This window comes from Saccopteryx leptura, chromosome X, assembly GCF_036850995.1.
Source record: "Saccopteryx leptura isolate mSacLep1 chromosome X, mSacLep1_pri_phased_curated, whole genome shotgun sequence".
Lineage (NCBI taxonomy): Eukaryota > Metazoa > Chordata > Mammalia > Chiroptera > Emballonuridae > Saccopteryx > Saccopteryx leptura.
The window spans coordinates 112016227-112033713 of NC_089516.1; the positions used below are offsets into that span (position 1 = coordinate 112016227).

Sequence of the window (17487 nt, forward strand, 5' to 3'; positions counted from 1 at the left end):
GCAGAAGCTCCAGAACTCTCACCGACTTGCCTGCCTCTTTTGCGTCTTTGCCCACTGAAAAGCCATGAGAAGGCAGCTCCGGTCCAGAAGGGTTCCGGCCTTTCCTCACAGTTATTGCTACAGACTTGTGAGTCCCAGGGAACAGAATACTTTGCTGTTTCTTTTTAGTGGGGTTGGTTGGGATTTGTGTAGGTCTTGGCTCTGGCTGGTTCTCCTTGGGATGGGCAAGAACAGTGAAGTGTAAAGAAGCTCATAATTTCAGGAATGAACAGTGACACCCAGCACTTAATTTCACCTTAAATTTCTGGATTGAAAGAGAAAGCCCCTGTTCCTATGGAAGAAAGATAAGGGAAGGGGAAGATTCTAGAGGATGAGCGAAAATTTTTCATGGGAACATAGAATTGGAACAGACCTTTTACAGTCTGGAAGTAAAGGTTTCATTCTGATAGCAGGAAATTTAACCAAGAGAGCAGGGAAGAGGAAGAGGAAATGAAAGGCACAGCCTCCCAGCTGTCTCAGTCCCTTTGGGTGGTAGTCTCTTAGGAATCCAGCTGCTTTTTCAAAAGCAGAAATTTCAAACTTTTGCTACAATTATAGAATCCTAGATAGAAGCTAGGAGTAATCCTAGACATCATCTTCCAAAGCCCTCATTATGTAAAGGAGGGTTAGCACTCAGAGCACAGAAGTGACTTGCAAGTCAGTGGAAGAGCCAGAGTGAGAATGCAAGTTTTCTCACTTCTCATCTTGGGCTCTTTCCATTATATTTGCAGTATTCAACTCCCCAACCCTCTGACCCTCCATCACCCATTGCCATCCCGCCTGCCACCGCACCCTGACCAACACAGACACAGACACACAGACACACACACACACACACACACACACCTTTGATGTCACCATTTATCTTCAGGGCTCATTACAAATTTCTTTGAACTGAAAGTTCCTTTGTATTTATTTTGCTATCATTCATTAATACGTGCCACACATGGTACTTTTTTGATTGGAGGTATATTCTGAAATCTCTCCCAAAGAGAACTGTGATCTGAACCCCAGGAGGAAACAAAGTTTAATCCATTTTTCTTTGGGAATGGTCACTTTTATAATCAGGGAGTTATAGTGAAGAGTGTCAACAACCAACAAAGGAAAACATGAATTCTTCTAACTTCATATCCACCTATGAAGAGCTCCCCTTAACTTTTCAGCCACAGTTTGTAGAATCTTTCTTTTGACATCTCAAAGTTCCTTCCAGCTCTTAGAGCATTCACAAGCTGTAGGGTATATACTTGACTTATTTTCCATGTAATGTTGCAAGTGTTGTGTATAATATCAATGATTTGTCAACTGGTTTGGATTTTCTATTTGTTTTTAAAATTTTTTTAATTTTTCAATTGCAGTTTATATCCAATATTATTTTGTACTAGTTTAAGATGAACAACATGGTAGTTAGACAATCATGTAATTTACAGAGTGGTCCCCTTGATATTTCAAGTACCCACCTGGCCCTATACATAGTTATTACAATATTATTGACTATGTTCCCTATGCTGTAATTTACATCCTTGTGACTACTCTGTAACTACCAATCTGTACTTTTTCCATTTTTATTGATTTTAGAGAGACAAAGAAAGGAAGGGAGGGATGGGGAAGGAGATGGCGAGAGAGACAGAGATAGAGAGAGAAGCATTTATTTGTTGTTCCACTTAGTTGTGCATTTATTAGTTCCTTCCCATTCGTGTCTTGACTTGAAATCAAACCGGCAACCTTTGTGTCTCAAGAAGATGCTTTAACCAACTGAACTAACTGTCCAGAGCCCAATCTGTACTTCTTAATCCCTTCACTTTTTCACCCAGTTCCCCAACACCCCTCCCTGCTGTTAACCATCAGTCTGTTCTCTGTGTCTGTGAGTCTGTTTCTATTTTGTTCTTGTTTGGATTTTCAATGCATTAGGGGATCTTGCTCTTTATAGAGAACACTTGATCAAATTTAAAAAGAAATTATTTGATGCTATGAATAATTGTGTGCTAATTTCTCCTTTAAAATTCGCCAATCATTCAACTGTTCACAAGGTATTACTCAATATATTTGTGCAGGGCACAAATTTATCCTTTGGGTCATACTGTTTGTTTATATATTTATTTTTTATGTTTATATATTTAGAGTGCTCAAAATGGAGCCACCCTCTGTCCTTCAGACTCTTCCCTTTTAGGGCAACATGATGACCCCAGCACACATCCACTACTATATCACAGCACACTCACACTATCACATGAGGGCAGCGCCACTTTAGGAAACTGACAAAAACAGACTATTTCATTACAACGGCTTTCCTACTGGATTCCATTCAATAGTTAGTTGCACAAAACCACCTCTCTTGCACATTGTGAGGTTCTCCTATACCTGGAAGCAAGGGAGAAGGAAATAATATTTGAGGTTCTTGATACTGAGGCATCATGAGAGCCATGGGGAAACCAGCTCTGAGAAGGTTAATTCTTCCCATGAGGGTAAAATTTTTATGACAAGCCATCTTTAATAGGATTATCATGAGAGCTTATATCTACAAATAAGATTGGACTGATGCCAAGGCTTGCTGTCTCCTCCATGGAGCAGAGGTAGAAGGTAAGCATATAAGCAACAAGAGGAGAAAAAGCAGTTGTTCAGAAAATATAAATTAATTCCTCTGTGATGAAATGTTACATTTCAAATTCTCTCAGATTCTCAATTGCAGTAGATTCTTGGTGGCCATGATGACTACTCACCACAGTCCACATGACTGTTGAGGTTAGAGCAACCAGTCTGTGAGAGTATTTCCTCAGAGTTAGGCAGTCATCAATATTTGTTTAGTACCCATTGGTTACCTAGCTGTGGGTTGCACACTGTGGTATGCCATCAAGGAGTTAGAAAATATGGACCTTGCCCACTGGGTCCTCAAAAGGTATTTTGGGAGGTCAAATGTATATACATATTCATACCCAAATGAGGTTTAAGAACATTTATTAATCCATTCAACCTTGAGTAATGGAGTTTATTTACCTAAGCCTCACAGGGTGAGTCCATGTCAGAGTCAGAAATCCTCAACTATAAGCATCTGCAATATTTTGGAAACACAGAATGTAACCTATTGTTATTCTCCATCAATCTGTTAAATTATCTTTAAGCACTTGGGCTCAATGTGATAAAGAGAAACATCATTGTCTAGGGTATCTAGAGACAAAAGTTCTGGGACTGGCAATCATATCATGAATTTGCTGTGTGGCTTTGCTTAGATCTTATTCCTCTCTGAGCCTCATATGGGCAAGTGAATCTCCAAGGTTACTGTCAGTTCTGATATGGTGTGTGATACAAAGCTGTACATTTGAAAAAGTTAGAGAGTAATTCATGAGTGCTTATAATCAAGAGCTAGATAGCACTGAGCAGACTGAATGCTAAGAGTAGAGCATTCATCATTCTATATCACTTTTACTGATTCTGAACAATCCAATTTTCTGAGGCCCCTCCCCACTAATGGCAGAATTGTAGTTGAGTGTCCTCTAAATGGCCTTTGAAGAATCAGGAAGGGAGGGGGCATCATAGAGCCCCTGGCCTCTATCATTTGACATATCCAACCCCAACAGGTGCACAGGCTCTGCCACTTTTCAGATTTGGACAGCAGAGAGAAGGGAGGGTGACCTCATTTTCTGCTGCTGCAGTGAGCCTTGGCAGACCCACAAGGAGCAAAGATCCAACTCTCTGGCCTGTGGCTGGAAGGCATTTGCAAGAGCAGCATTTGGTGGTCGGGCTTTTTTTTTTTTTTTTTTTTTTTTTTTTTGTTCGTTGTTTTTCTTAGAACCACTCAGAAAAGATTGCAGTTTCAGATCTCAAGTAATGGCTGCAATCAGTCAATGAATAAGTACGTGCTGAACACTTACTACATGCCCCAATTTTTGCCTAGGGTATGGGGTTTGGGGGGTGAAGACTAGGGAAGTATCAGTTAAGGTCCCAGCCCTCAGACGGTTTGTTCAACCAGCTTAAGACAGAAAGAGGTTCCAGAGTAGGAAACAGTCAGGAAGTAGCAAATAGCCCCCCCATCACTTGTTTTTGTTGAAAGGCAGTCCAAAGTTTTGAGAAGGGGTACAGCAGTTGGCCTCTCCAACTGATGTCTACCGAAGGCTAATTTTTAGCCACAACTTGGTATGGTGAGGTGGAGCAGCTGAAAGTGTACAAGTTGTTAGGATAAACTGATTTGGACTGAGAATTTACAATCATAGACATAAGTGTCTAAAACTACTCCATTCTCCAGTGTTGAGCTCAGCTGTGTCCTGACAAGCCAAACAAAGCGAAGTGGGAGGATGAGGCCCCAGGACAGAGTAGTGACACAAGCTATCCTAGGGGAACAGCCCAAATACCTGAAACTGAGAATAAAACTTATACCTCTATAGAAAGGATATTGGATGAAAATGAATCATAGAAAGAATATTTCTCCCAAAAGAGCAGAGAGAAAGTCATGTGCCTCTTGTAACAATGGGTATGTTTATGGGAAAGTGGACATTTGAAACACCTCTAAATATTGAGTTGTTTTCTATTTATATTTGGCTGGTGGGATGTGCCACTGGAATTTTTTTCAAAAATTTGTCACTGTTCCAGGATGATCAGGATGAAATGAACCAGAACTACTTAGCAGATGAAGACGAAGAAACAGAAGAAGAGGCTCGGGTGATGGTGGTACCTGATTTGGAGGAGAAGGAGGAGGAGGAGGAGGAGGAGGAGGAGGAGGAGGAGGAAAAGGAAGGGAAAGAAGAGGAGGAAAAGGAGGAGGAAGAGGGTCAGGGTCAGTCAACAGGCAACACCTGGTGGCGAAAATTGCAGATCATGAATGAATACCTGTGGGATCCAGAAAAAAGGATGTCTCTGGCCCGAACAGGTCAGAGTTGGAGTAAGTACCAGTTGTCCCAGTGCCCTAGTAGGGTGTCCTTTCCTTTTGGCTTGGTGTCAAAAACTCTTATACCATATGTTGGATGGGCTTGTGTGCAGACTTCTCTTATATATCATGTAAAAGGATCAATGCTTAGGGCAGGGGTCGGGAACCTTTCTGGCTGAGAGAGCCATGAACGCCACATATTTTAATATGTAATTCTGTTAGAGCCATACAACAACCCGTGTACGTTACGCATTATCCAATAGAAATTTGCTGTTGTCCCGGAGGACAGCTGTGATTGGCTCCAGCCACCCGCAACCATGAACATGAGCGGTAGGAAATGAGTGGATTGTAATACATGAGAATGTTTTATATTTTTAACATTATTATTGTTTTTATTAAAGATTTGTCTGCGAGCAGATGCAGCCATCAAAAGAGCCACATCTGGCTCACAAGCCATAGGTTCCCGACCCCTGGCTTAGGGAAGTGCTGGACTATGAGCAGATCTCATCAGAACAAACTCCAACTAGGTGAACAAACTTGATTATATAGCTGAAATTCACTGGGCTCAAAATCATTTGCAATGCAGAAAGACAATAAGAATGAGTTGGAAAATCACAGAAATTGTTTGAAGCCCCAGCTCTGTCACCTTCTATCAGTGTGACCTTGGGCTCATTATTTACTCTCACTGAGCCTCAGTTTCCTCACCAACCAATCGAAGGAAACAATACCTGCCTTGCCTCTGTCATAGTATTTACCTGAAGCTCCAATAAGATGTTATAATTACAAAATTAAAAGTACTCTGACAACTATTTCTAGGATATGAGACCCAAATCCCTGCTAATCTGACCAAAGATGTATAAAGCCTCATTATTTCAGCTATAAATGTCAGAGAAGGAGAATCAGGAGGCCTGCCCCTGGCCCCAGCCTGTTGGTGCTTTACACTCCCATGGTGTACACAGAGAAATTATGTTTAAAGACATCATTTCTAGATATTATGACTGAGCCCCCACATTGTTTGACCAATAGTTGAATCACATTCCTTAGTATTTCCTCTTTGTACCACATGCTGCCACCACTTTCATTTCAAAACTTCCCCAGCACTCCTCTCCCAAGGTCTTACTCACCTCTTGAACTATTTGTGCTGAGCCTTCTCCTCAGGAGACTTTGACTGTGGTCAAGTTCACACTTTCCTAACTCTCTGTGCAGCCCAGAAAAAGAGCAGCTGCTGGTTTGGAGAAGGAAAAAAGATAAGGACATCATTGGTGAAATAAGCATTCCCTAGTGCCAAGGGTCTAGGTTGCTGAAGTTGATGGCCACGCCATCTAGAGGCCCCTTTGGCTGGGAATTCTCTCCTTCATCATTTGTGTTTCTAATTCATCTTAATCAGGATTAAAGAGCCAGCTCTGCTTCCTGGAATTAGGAATAGTAAGTGTGGGACTTTGAACAATGTCCACCTTTCTTTATCCCTCCTCAGTTCTCAGCTCCTCCCCTGTCCATCCCTCGAATGGTCAACTGGAACAAATGTACCATTCATGGAACGTTCCAACTTTCTGGAAGCTACAAATGCTGAATACTCATTGGGGCTCCAAAGGGGACACAGCTATTTCTCCCTTGCCTAAAGAGGGCTAGAGAAACAGGCCTTGTAAAGTGCCAGTGTGATTCTGGGAGAGGGTGCCCTACATTAACCTCCAAATAGCCAACCATTGGAACTTCAGCAGGTGAACTGATCCAAAATGCTCCTGTGGAGAACAAGCAATAGGCCAGTAAGTGGGGCTGAGGGAGGAAGGTTCAAGTACCCAGGGATGATATGACAGTGGAACAGTACACAGTAGGCCATATCCAGGCCTCTGGGTAGCAGGTCTAAGGACAGTCCATGAATTCTGACTTCTTCTGTTCAGGTACCCCTGGGCAAAGTAAAAATACTGACCCTAATTTCTAGGCCACCAAGCATATGACTAGCTTCCCTCTTGCTTAAGAACTAGGTGCCTACTTGAGCTTGGACAGCAGCATGACCAACATATTCACCCACCTATTATTATATTCTGAGTTTCTCCTTTAGTAGCTGGGCAACCTCTATTCTTAGGAACTATAAGCTATTTTATTGGATACTGACAAGAACCATATGAGGTAGAAATATTATCCCCATTTTGCAGATGCAGAAACTGAGGCTTAGAGAGGGTACGTCACTTGTCTAAAGTCACATAGTTAATAAGTTGCAGTACTGGGAGTTAAACCCAGGTTGAACCTGGCCAGGAGGTGGCACAGTGCATAGAGCATTGGATTGGGACACGGAGGACCCAGGTTCAAAACTCTGAGGTCGCCGGCTTGAGAGCGGGCTCACTAGCTTGAGCATGGGATCATAGATGTGACCCCATGGTCACTAGTTTGAGCCCAAAGGTCGCTGGCTTGAGCACTGGCTTGGTCACTCGTTCTGCTGTAGCCCCCTGGTCAAGGCACATATGAGAAAGCAATCAGTGAACAACTAAGGTGCTGCAACAAAGAATTGATGCTTCTCATCTCTCTCCCTTCTTGTCTGTCTGTCCCTCTCTCTGATTCTCTCAAAAAAACAAATACACACACACAAACCACAACCCCCCCAAAAAAAAAACCCAAGTTGAATAAACCCTCGGGTTCATTCTCTTGCCAGAACACCACACAGTCTACATAAACTGTAGCAATGAGCAAGGCCTCAATGTGTAGGGCCTCAGGAACTGATGGGGGTGTTTTGGTGGGAGGAGTGAAAAGTTGTGATCATGGGCAGCTTGTCTTCAAAGATATTTAGGTCTACTGACACTTGGGTAGGACATTCAGGAAAGAACTTTGGATTACCTAGAGAAGTGGCCAAGTAAAACTTGGACATCCAGAGCAAAAAGGGCTCAGATAGGTATGATGCTTGGTTTGCCTGGGGGTATTCTGCTGAGACTCCAGGGCACAGACTCCTGGGTGAGACGGAAGGGATTCATTGCTAGTGCCATTCTCCCATATACAGTTCCCTGGTCACACATCCTAGACAAGAAGGAAGATATTTCCAAGAGAGTATACTTGTATTCTATTGCTTTTCCTTCATCCATGAAACTGAGTCTTCCAGTACCCCAATATGGCTTCAGCTGTTGGTCATTCCTAAGATGGGAATGAGGGTAAAGAAATGGAGGAGATGGCACAGAGCACGTCCCATTAGGACAGTCACTGGGCAGTAACCAAGTATCATAAGCACACAGGTGCTGCTGTTTCTTCTCCATGAAGTAATGTGTTCATGTTCCAGTTCTGCTTTAGTCTATCTTATAAAACATAAATGTTCCGTTTCCAGTTGGATTCCTAAGGTTTTTTTCTCCCCTTCTCTAATCATTTTTGGGGGGTTCGTTTTATTTGGTTCAAGGTTCAATTTAAAATTTTACATTTGGATTCAGTTTTGGGTACAGCAAAGTTATGTGGTTTGTTACAGTTTCTGGTTCATGATTCAGTCCAAATATGTAGTTCCAACATCATGTCACTGTGAATGGAGCCAGATATTGTTGGCTGAGAGAGCCCCAAGGAGATTTCAAAAGAGCTTCTTAGCAACAATCTCACTCTCATTTATCTCACTCTGTATTGCCTAATCCTAGGCAGTTAACTCTAATATAGCCCACAGAGGAGAAATATACACAATTATGGTTCTGGTTCTATAGCAGTAATAATATTAATAATAACAATGATGAAGACTGCCATTTATAGGGTACTTGGTATCTGCCAGGCTCTGTGCTATGCTATTTATATGCATTATTCAAGTACTATTATTGTCCTCATTTGACAGATAAGGAAAATGAGGACATGAGAGGTGAACAGCATGTTTAAGATTAAACAGGAATGGTATAATCAGGACAGGGTATAAGGAAAGGTTGAATTTCAGATACAGTAGTCCCTCTTTATCAACAGGGAATACATTCCAAGACCCCCAGTATATGCTTGAACCTTATATATACTATGTTTTTTTCTTATACATACATACCTATGATAAAGTTTAATTTATAAATTAAGTACAGTAAGAGGTTAACAATAATAACTAAAAATAAAATAGAACAATTATAGCAAATACTGTAACAAAAGCTATGTGAATGTGGCATTAAGTAAAATAAGGGTTACTTGAACACAAACACTGTATTACTGTGACAGTCGATTTGATAACCAAGGTGGCTACTAAGTGACTTATGAGTGGGTTGCATATAAAGCCTGGATACCCTGGACAGAGGAATGATTCATCCTGGGCTGGATGGAACAGGATGGCGAGAGATTTCAGCATCTTACTCCAAATAGTGAACAATTTTAAACAGGAATAGTTTATTTGGGAAATTTTCCATTTAACATTTTTGGACCATGGTGTTGGCCATGCGTAACTGAAATCACAGAAAGCAAAACTGTGGATAAGTGGGGACTACTGTACTGTTATAGATGTAGAGAAAGATATAACATAAATGCTAAACTTATTCCCATTTTACCTACGAGAAGTCTGGGGTGCAGGGAGGTTTTGTAACTTGCCCAAGCTCACAGGTAGTAAGTGTCAATAATTAAGTACAGTTTCCTACTCCTCCCTTTTCTGTCCTGTGTTAGTGTTCTTTTTGTAAAGGAGAGCCACTTAAACTTTTACTAAAGATTAATGAAATTTGAAATGAGTAGGATGAAATCTCACTTTTCCTTGATGAGAGGCAAGTCCCATGGAACTTAATCAAAAGTTTGAATTATAGGCTATGTGAAAAGAAATGCTGCTTCTGTCCCTTGCAAATACATATAATCACTGGAACCAAGCTGCTAGGACTCTTCAGGGCACCTGCTTTAATAAATAGCAAAGAATAATTTGTACTTAGGCCATCAACTGTTACCCAGAGGACTCCCAAGAAATTTGCCCTCTGCAGTACTTTAAACCCCACTCCTCTGTAATCTTGCTCATGGCCATCATTTGCTCAGCAAGCTCTGCCATAAAATATGCTGTAAAACAGGGGTCTCAAACTCGCGGCCCGCCCACCAATTTTGTGCGGCCCGCAGACTGGCCCGCAGACTAATCCACGAAGTTTGATTAGTCTGCGGGCCGCACAAAATTGGTGGGCGGGCCGCGAGTTTGAGACCCCTGCTGTAAAAGGTAAACTGCAATCAAACCTCTGACACAGTTCTCACCAATTGCAAATTGGTGAAATCTGAATAAGCAAAGAAGGATATACTGAATCTGGGGAATGAAAAAAGCCATCTCATATGTTTGGGTTAGTTCTGGCTCATAATAAGTTCAAGCGAGGAGGCAGAACTTGTTGGCAAGCACTGACCACTTTCATCTCTGATTTTTCTGCAGGCCTGAGCTTAGTCATTTACTTCTTCTTCTATGCCTCCCTGGCTGCTGTGATCACCCTCTGCATGTACACGCTATTTCTGACCATCGATCCTTACATACCTACCTTCACTGAGAGGGTGAAGCCTCCTGGTAAGTGCCCAAATACCCTGTCCAGAACTTGGTGGACAGAAATCTGCTTGCACAGCAATGTTCAGCCTCAATTAACTTTGGCTCTTTCCTGTAAAGACTTAGGGATTCAATTATTAAGAGTAAAAGTAAAATGGTACTTGGCAAATTATGGGCATTTTCATTTTGATTGCCTACAGGGAAATGGTTTCATGGGAATCAATACCAAAAAATTATCCCAAGAATGGGTTAATATATCTAAGACCTGTTTTCATTGGCAGGAGTTATGGTCAGACCCTTCGCTCATAGCCTTAACTTCAACTTCAATGTTTCTGAACCTGACACTTGGCAGCATTATGTGATTAGCCTAAATGGCTTTCTCCAGGGTAAGTAAGTTTCTCTGAAGGGTACAAATGTCTTTGGAAAAGTGATGGGTGGGAATTCAAAATTCCCACTCTTACTAATCGTAGCCTATCCTGGTCTTTCCTTACCTTGCATCCCCCTCAGAACTTGTAGCTACAATCAAAACTGCTCTAATTTATGGTTGTATGTTGCCTTGAAAGCATATAAGCCAGCTCTCCGGCAATATGATAAGCATCGGGGAAGAGAACTTCTCTTCTCTTCTTGAACACCCTACAACACCTAGTTATGTCCTGGCACATCCAGATGGCTCAATAATGATCAATTATTAAAAAATAATTCTGGGGAGAGGTAGTGGTGAGAAAAAAAGAGTACTCTTCAGAACTAGAAAATCCCTGTCTCCTATACCTCCTCAAGGTAAGATCATTCATTTGTTGGCGATAGGCCATCGTGTAGGAAGAAAGCAAGGGTCTTTATCTAACAGCATTCTAGAAGGAAGTTAGAGGAAGAATCTCTGGGTGGCAGTCATGCCTACGTTTTGATCCATTTTGATCGGCAGTGTTTCTTAGATGCTTATCTCTATAGTGCCATATACATTTTCAGGAACTAATGAAAGGTTTTTGGAGAGGCCTTTCCACGAGGTGAAAACTAAGGTAACAGCTTGGCTGAAGTAGGGGTAGGGGAGTCAGAATGAGGTGGTAGTGGCCAGTAGAACATACACTGAATTAAGAGGAAAACAATTTCTTATGTGATGGAAAGTGTTATTTAAATGCATAAAATTTGACATTTAATTTTAATCCTGCATAGCATAGTCTATTGTCCCCATTTTACAAATGGGGAAACTGAGGCTCAGAAATGGAAATTAGTGTAATCAAAGTCTTCGAGCAAAAGCAGTAGCAGTTAAGCCCACATCCACGTTCGTGACAACCCTGCTACTCAAAGTATGATCCAGGGACCAGCTGCATCAACGTCACTCAGAAGTTTGTTAGAAAGGCAAAATCTCAGGCCCCCATCCCAGATCTGTTGAATGAAGATCTGGTTTTTAAGAAGACCCACAGGTGATTTGTGTGACCTTTAAAGCTTGAGAAGTGCTGCTTTTCATAATTCTTTGCAGCTGGCATGTGAGTTGGAATTACAAGCTCAGCTTTGTATCAGTAACATTTGGCGTTATTTTGGGTAAGACTAAGTTTCAGATGCCTTACTTGCAAGATGAGGCTGGGTTCTTTCTGAGTACATGTAATTCCATATTTGGTCCCCAAATGTCTTGGATATTATAGCCAGAATAATACCTTCTTTACGTTCAAAATGTTTGTGAGCTATTGCAAATGTACTGCTGGAATCTCTGCCGAGGAAATTCCTTTGAGAAGGTAGTGGATGGAGAAATATGAATTCTGACCTGATGACAGAGGTGGGGAACATTAGGGAAAACATTGGGTTTGTCATTCCTAAGCATAGGTAATATGTCTTGTTTAAAAGGAACACAGCTCTGAAATAGAAATCCCAAAGTATCAATTTAATTCCCACAAGGATTGGGATTTTGCCATAAGGGTCACATTATTTTTGATGGAACTACCTCAAGAGAAACAATAACCCCATGATTACAGCCTCTATTTAGAAAGTTATTATTTGGACGTAGTTCTTGCTCTAAAAAATGATTAAAACAAAACCTTGAATTGAATGTAGCTTTGTCTGAGGAATAATAAGGGCTTAGCCAGAACTGGAATAGATTTAAAATTCTCAGTTGCTTCCTAATATCAAACCCAGGTCACAACCTGTCTAGATGAGGATCCAGCAGTACTTTTGAAGTTTTACTTCTGGTCGATCACAGATACACAACCTTCTCTGAAAAACCGAGCTACTTGGAACATGAATACATGGGGGCTAGATCTAACAGGACTATCTGACACTCATTTAGAACCAAATTAGAAAAAATGCAGTAACTTCCAAAGCCTAGATCTATGACAGAGTAGTCCAAAGAGTCAGCTCAGAGATAGCCCGTTTCATCTCTCTCCCTGTTAGGTGTATTTTGGACACATTACATTCTATTCAATGTAAGGGACACAGGTCTGCGTGCTTAAGATCTCACTAGACAAGATCTCATCCCTTCACCTTCTTGGTAGAGATGCTATGGTTGTCACTGGTTTCTGTCTTTCAGCCTAAGCTTCTATTTTGAAATGCTAACTTCCCTTTCTAAAGAATGAGATGGTTTATTTCCTCCTCCTCCTCCTCCTCCTTCACCTCCCCTTTCTCCTTTTCTTCTTTATTTTCTTCTCCTTCATCCCCCTTCACCTGCCCCACAACACACACCTCTCACTCTCTTGCATCAGATGCCTCTCACTGACCTCAAAGGGATATGTTTCCAGGCTGGGAGATCTACCCAGGAGCTTTGCTGCCTGCCTTGTATATGCCATCCTTGACAATATACAGTCTGTCTTCCCAAATCTGCCAACTATGTGCCTACTCCTCTCCCAGAAGTAAAAGACGGAGCACTCCATGTTTACAATTTACCATATCTGAAAAGAAATGATGAAAAGCAGAAGTTACAAAGTGATGCAGAGGTGGATATCCGAAAGTTCTAAGGAAATGAGAAGCAAGGGGCAGGCAATCATAGTGTGGTGAGGGGACTAGCCTGGAAGGCCTCCTGGAGACATGTTGCTGATGAAGGGCCTTGGGTAGCTGATGCCATGTCACAGGGCCTAGGACAGATCGAGTGGGCTTTCGAAGGAGCACAAGCAAGCTGGAGAAAGGAAACTAGAAAGGAGAACTACTGAAAACTTGGTCTTCCCATACACTACCCATCTAACATGGCCCTTTGTCACCCACCCACTCTTTAGGTTATAATGACAGTCTTCAAGAGGAAATGAATATAGATTGTCCCCCAGGGCAGTACTTCATCCAAGATGGAAATGAAGATGAGGACAAAAAGGCCTGCCAATTTAAGCGCTCCTTCCTGAAGAATTGCTCTGGCCTGGAGGACCCTACTTTTGGCTACTCTACTGGACAGCCCTGCATCCTTCTAAAGATGAACCGGGTATATGGGCCCTTGACACTCTGGTTGATGAGCAGGGTAGGAGGGCTCTGGATACTTCATTTGTTTTGGGCTCTGCCTTTACATACTGCCGGTTTGGCCATTTTTACTGACAGCCATCAGTAATATAAACAACCAGACGAACTATCAAGCATTAACACTCTTTCCTCCTTGAACACTTCTTATTTCCATGCTTGCCCCACACTCCCGAACTTTCCCCTTTGATGCGCTCTGTTAGGAATGAGATTTGGAACAGAGCTGTTTGGAACAGAGGATTGACATGGGGTGGGGTGAAGGACAATTCTCATATATAAGAAATGCATTTTCCTTCTCTCCTGCCACAGCTTAGGTGTGGAAGAACCTTGCCCAGCACACCCCTTCTTGAAATCAGAAAGATCTTTACATCTTCAGGGTTATCTTCCTGCAATTACTACTGTATGAATATCAGGCACAAATACAAGGAGTAAGCTGAGCTGCACAGCTCTGTAGATATTTTGCATTTTTTGCTTTTTGTAACATTCTAAGAGGTCAGAATAGATTAAGTTTATGCCTAAGGAAGGGATGACTCAAGGGATATTTATAAAAGCCCCATTTTTATTGTCAAATCTGTTTTTTTTTTTTTTAACAAAAAACAAAACAAAACAAAACAACACTGGTTTTCTTTTGATAGATTGTAGGCTTCCGTCCTGAGCTTGGAGATCCTGTGAAGGTTTCCTGCAAAGTTGAGGTAAAGTGTCCTTTTGAATGAGCATTGCTAGCACATCTATTCATACAAAAATGTGGTTCACCCCTTCCAAGGCTTTTTACCATGGATGGTTGGCTATGGGTTAGGAAAAGGGTTAATCTTTTCATAACAACACTTCTTTCAGTAACTTCAGGCCTCCCTATTTTCAGAAAGCATTCAATCCATGTGTGTTTTTGTGTGTTGCATCTGTGCGTGTGTACGGATTTATACTTTTCAAAGACAAAGACTGAACCTCAGCTAAGGGCCACAGCAGGAAACAACAATGTGCTAAGTCATTAACTGGGATTCTGTTTACACTTTTGCTTTTAGCTCTAATTACTTGTTTCTTTGAATTAAACCAACAGCTTTCATTAGTCATTAGTACTTGCTTTTAAAACTGAATTTCACTTTTTGCAGCAATGACCAGTGGCAATGGTGTTGCAATAATAAATGACTACAAGGGAGTATAAACAGAACTCTATTAATATGCTAATTAACTGTCCTTTGAGGAACCATTAACTCCTATCTCATCTGCCCCAATTAGCTCTTTTGTAGGAAAAAGCCCTAGATCTGGGATTTGCTTTTTAAATTGCCAGTAGCTTCCTCCTTTTTGACATCAACTGCACTACCAGCCCTGGACAATTGCCTTGCAAATGTGTGAAGTCAGGTAATGCCTTTCTCAGTAATGGAAATCTAGCTCAAAACTCCAGTCTTGATGGTGGCAGATCAGAAAGCACCAAAAGGCAACATTTACTGATCACTTATAGAGCAGGGACTTTGCTAGATGTTGGGAGTGCCAAGATAAATAGGACTATAAAATCAGGGTAATCAAGTATTACAGGTGTTATTAAAGGTGCCGTAGAAGCACCGACCCGGGAAATGTTGATTCCTCATGGGGAGTGGTGATGCTAAAGATGGCCTTTGAAATGTCAGGTCACGTTTGCCAGGTGAACAAGGTAGAAGGACATTCATTCTGTTCACATGAACGTGAGTATGTGTAAATAAATATATACACATGAGGTGTGACCATACATTTGTTTAATTGATTCCACATACCATTCATGAAAAATAAATTTTATTGCTTTTTAGAAAAATATATAAATAAATCATAAAGACCAAGTTGGTCTGAAACTAGTATATTAATTGGATTGAATCCTGCTTATATTAATAGTTCCTTTAGTGAAAGCCGTTATTTTTTATCCTACATCAAATCTTGCTAAAAACTGTCCTTTTATTTAAAAAAGAAATATAAAGGGGTCTTTATGCATTCCATAATAATCAATACTGGTCAAATCCACACCCACTTGTGGAAATCAAGTAGGATAAGATAATTACTAGAATAAATTAAGGAGAGTTGTTTATACTAAGAACAATTATGCTATATTGACAGAAGTCATCACATGACCTCAGTGAGTGATTTCCTAGTAGTGATGCACAATTTGTCCCTTATTAGCCCCAAGACCCCTCCTATTAGGGCAAGACTAATGCAGAGGCAGGATGAGCAGTCCCCAACCTGGCACGATATGAGGAGGGTGGTCTTGTTTATTTAACCATTTCCAATATTGAGCCCCACTTGCTTATACTGCTTACTGCACCTACTTTAATTAAGCACTACAGAGAATGTGGTCAGAGACAAAAGTTTAGGTGAGCCAACTATAAGCTGTATCCCTGTGCACCTGGTCTGACTCCCAACAGGACTGAATTCATAGCGGGTTAGTTGTGGGTGGGACTTACTAAACATATTCCAACTTACACCTGCCCCAGCTCCAACGTTCAGCTCTGAGTGCCAGGCCCAGGATGATTCTTTGGACAGGGGCTGGCATGATAGGTCCTCTTGCCAGAGCAGCACCAGGTACTGCAAAGCCTTTGGAACCCTTCTGTCTGGGTCTTCTAGGAGCCAGCACAGCGCCATACTGAGTAGCTTTGGCCTCCTCAGTCTAGGCCAGCGGTTCTCAACCTGTGGGTCGCAACCCCGGCGGGGGTCGAACACCAAAACACAGGGGTCGCCTAGCCATCAGAAAATACATATTTTATTTAAAAATGTATTGTATAATAAATATGTATTTTCCGATGGCTTTAGGCGACCCCTGTGTTTTGGTCATTCAACCCCCGCCGGGGTCGCGACAAACAGGTTGAGAACCGCTGGTCTAGGCCTTCTATTCACTATTTTTTTAACTGAAAAGTCAAGGAACAGTCTCTCCCTGGAAATGGTCCTCTGGGGATAGGTCTTTGTTGAGCCCTGCCCCATTCTTTTGTTGTCTTCTTGGGACCGGTGGTTGTGGGTCACACTGTGATTTCACCTGAGGCACAGGTATCTTTAGCTTAGGCTTCAAGCAACTGAGTGACTCAGCACCCCACATATGCCTGCTTTTACTTACAGAGAGGTGATGAAAACGACATCCGATCCATCAATTATTACCCAGAGTCGGCTTCTTTTGACCTCCGCTACTACCCTTACTACGGCAAACTGACTCACGTAAGCCTGTGTCCCTTTCAGTCTTTGCTGTCAGAAAGGGCTCAGAGGCAAAGGAAAAGCTGGATGGGATATATGCAAATTAGGGAGCATCAGGTAGTAACAGAGGGGTGGACAGCTGCTGGACAAGAACAGGAGCCCACTCTACCATTCCTATCACCACCACTCGTTTCTATATCTAAAGGAATCTCAGAATGTGATCTAACTTCCATTTAAAGATAGAAATACTAGGGTTCATAGAGAGGAAATGACTTGCCCAATGTCATATAGCATTGTGACAGAGTCAAGAGCAGACAAATCACTGCTATCTCACTAAATTATGCCCAAATACTCCTACTTCCCTGTTTCCCCCATTTGAGGCCTTGGGGCAGTGAAAGCTTCATCTCTAGTATAGAGACTTGACAGATATTAGTTCTGGTTTGATTCATGGTCTGATATCCACGAAATCATATCATACTGAGTTAGAATTGGTTTTCTCCAGAGGACAATCAGACATCTGACAATGACTTATGAGAGAAATGTGTAAATTCCCCACTGTCCCAGAGAAGAGACAGCATGTCATTTTCTTTAGCCATTTGTGACTTGGAAT

At 41.7% G+C, this 17487-nt stretch overlaps 1 protein-coding gene across 1 annotated transcript in view; it reads left to right on the top strand.

Annotated features, from left to right (window-relative positions):
• The window catches only part of ATP1B4 (ATPase Na+/K+ transporting family member beta 4), a 21125-nt gene continuing 3638 nt past the window's right edge, over window positions 1-17487 (top strand). Inside the window, exons 1-7 of the mRNA XM_066357149.1 lie at window positions 1-127; window positions 4621-4909; window positions 10209-10337; window positions 10595-10699; window positions 13508-13704; window positions 14372-14428; window positions 16806-16901. Of these exons, the coding sequence (XP_066213246.1) occupies window positions 65-127; window positions 4621-4909; window positions 10209-10337; window positions 10595-10699; window positions 13508-13704; window positions 14372-14428; window positions 16806-16901 (936 nt within the window). The 5' untranslated portion in view covers window positions 1-64. The remainder of the gene's footprint in view (window positions 128-4620; window positions 4910-10208; window positions 10338-10594; window positions 10700-13507; window positions 13705-14371; window positions 14429-16805; window positions 16902-17487) is intronic.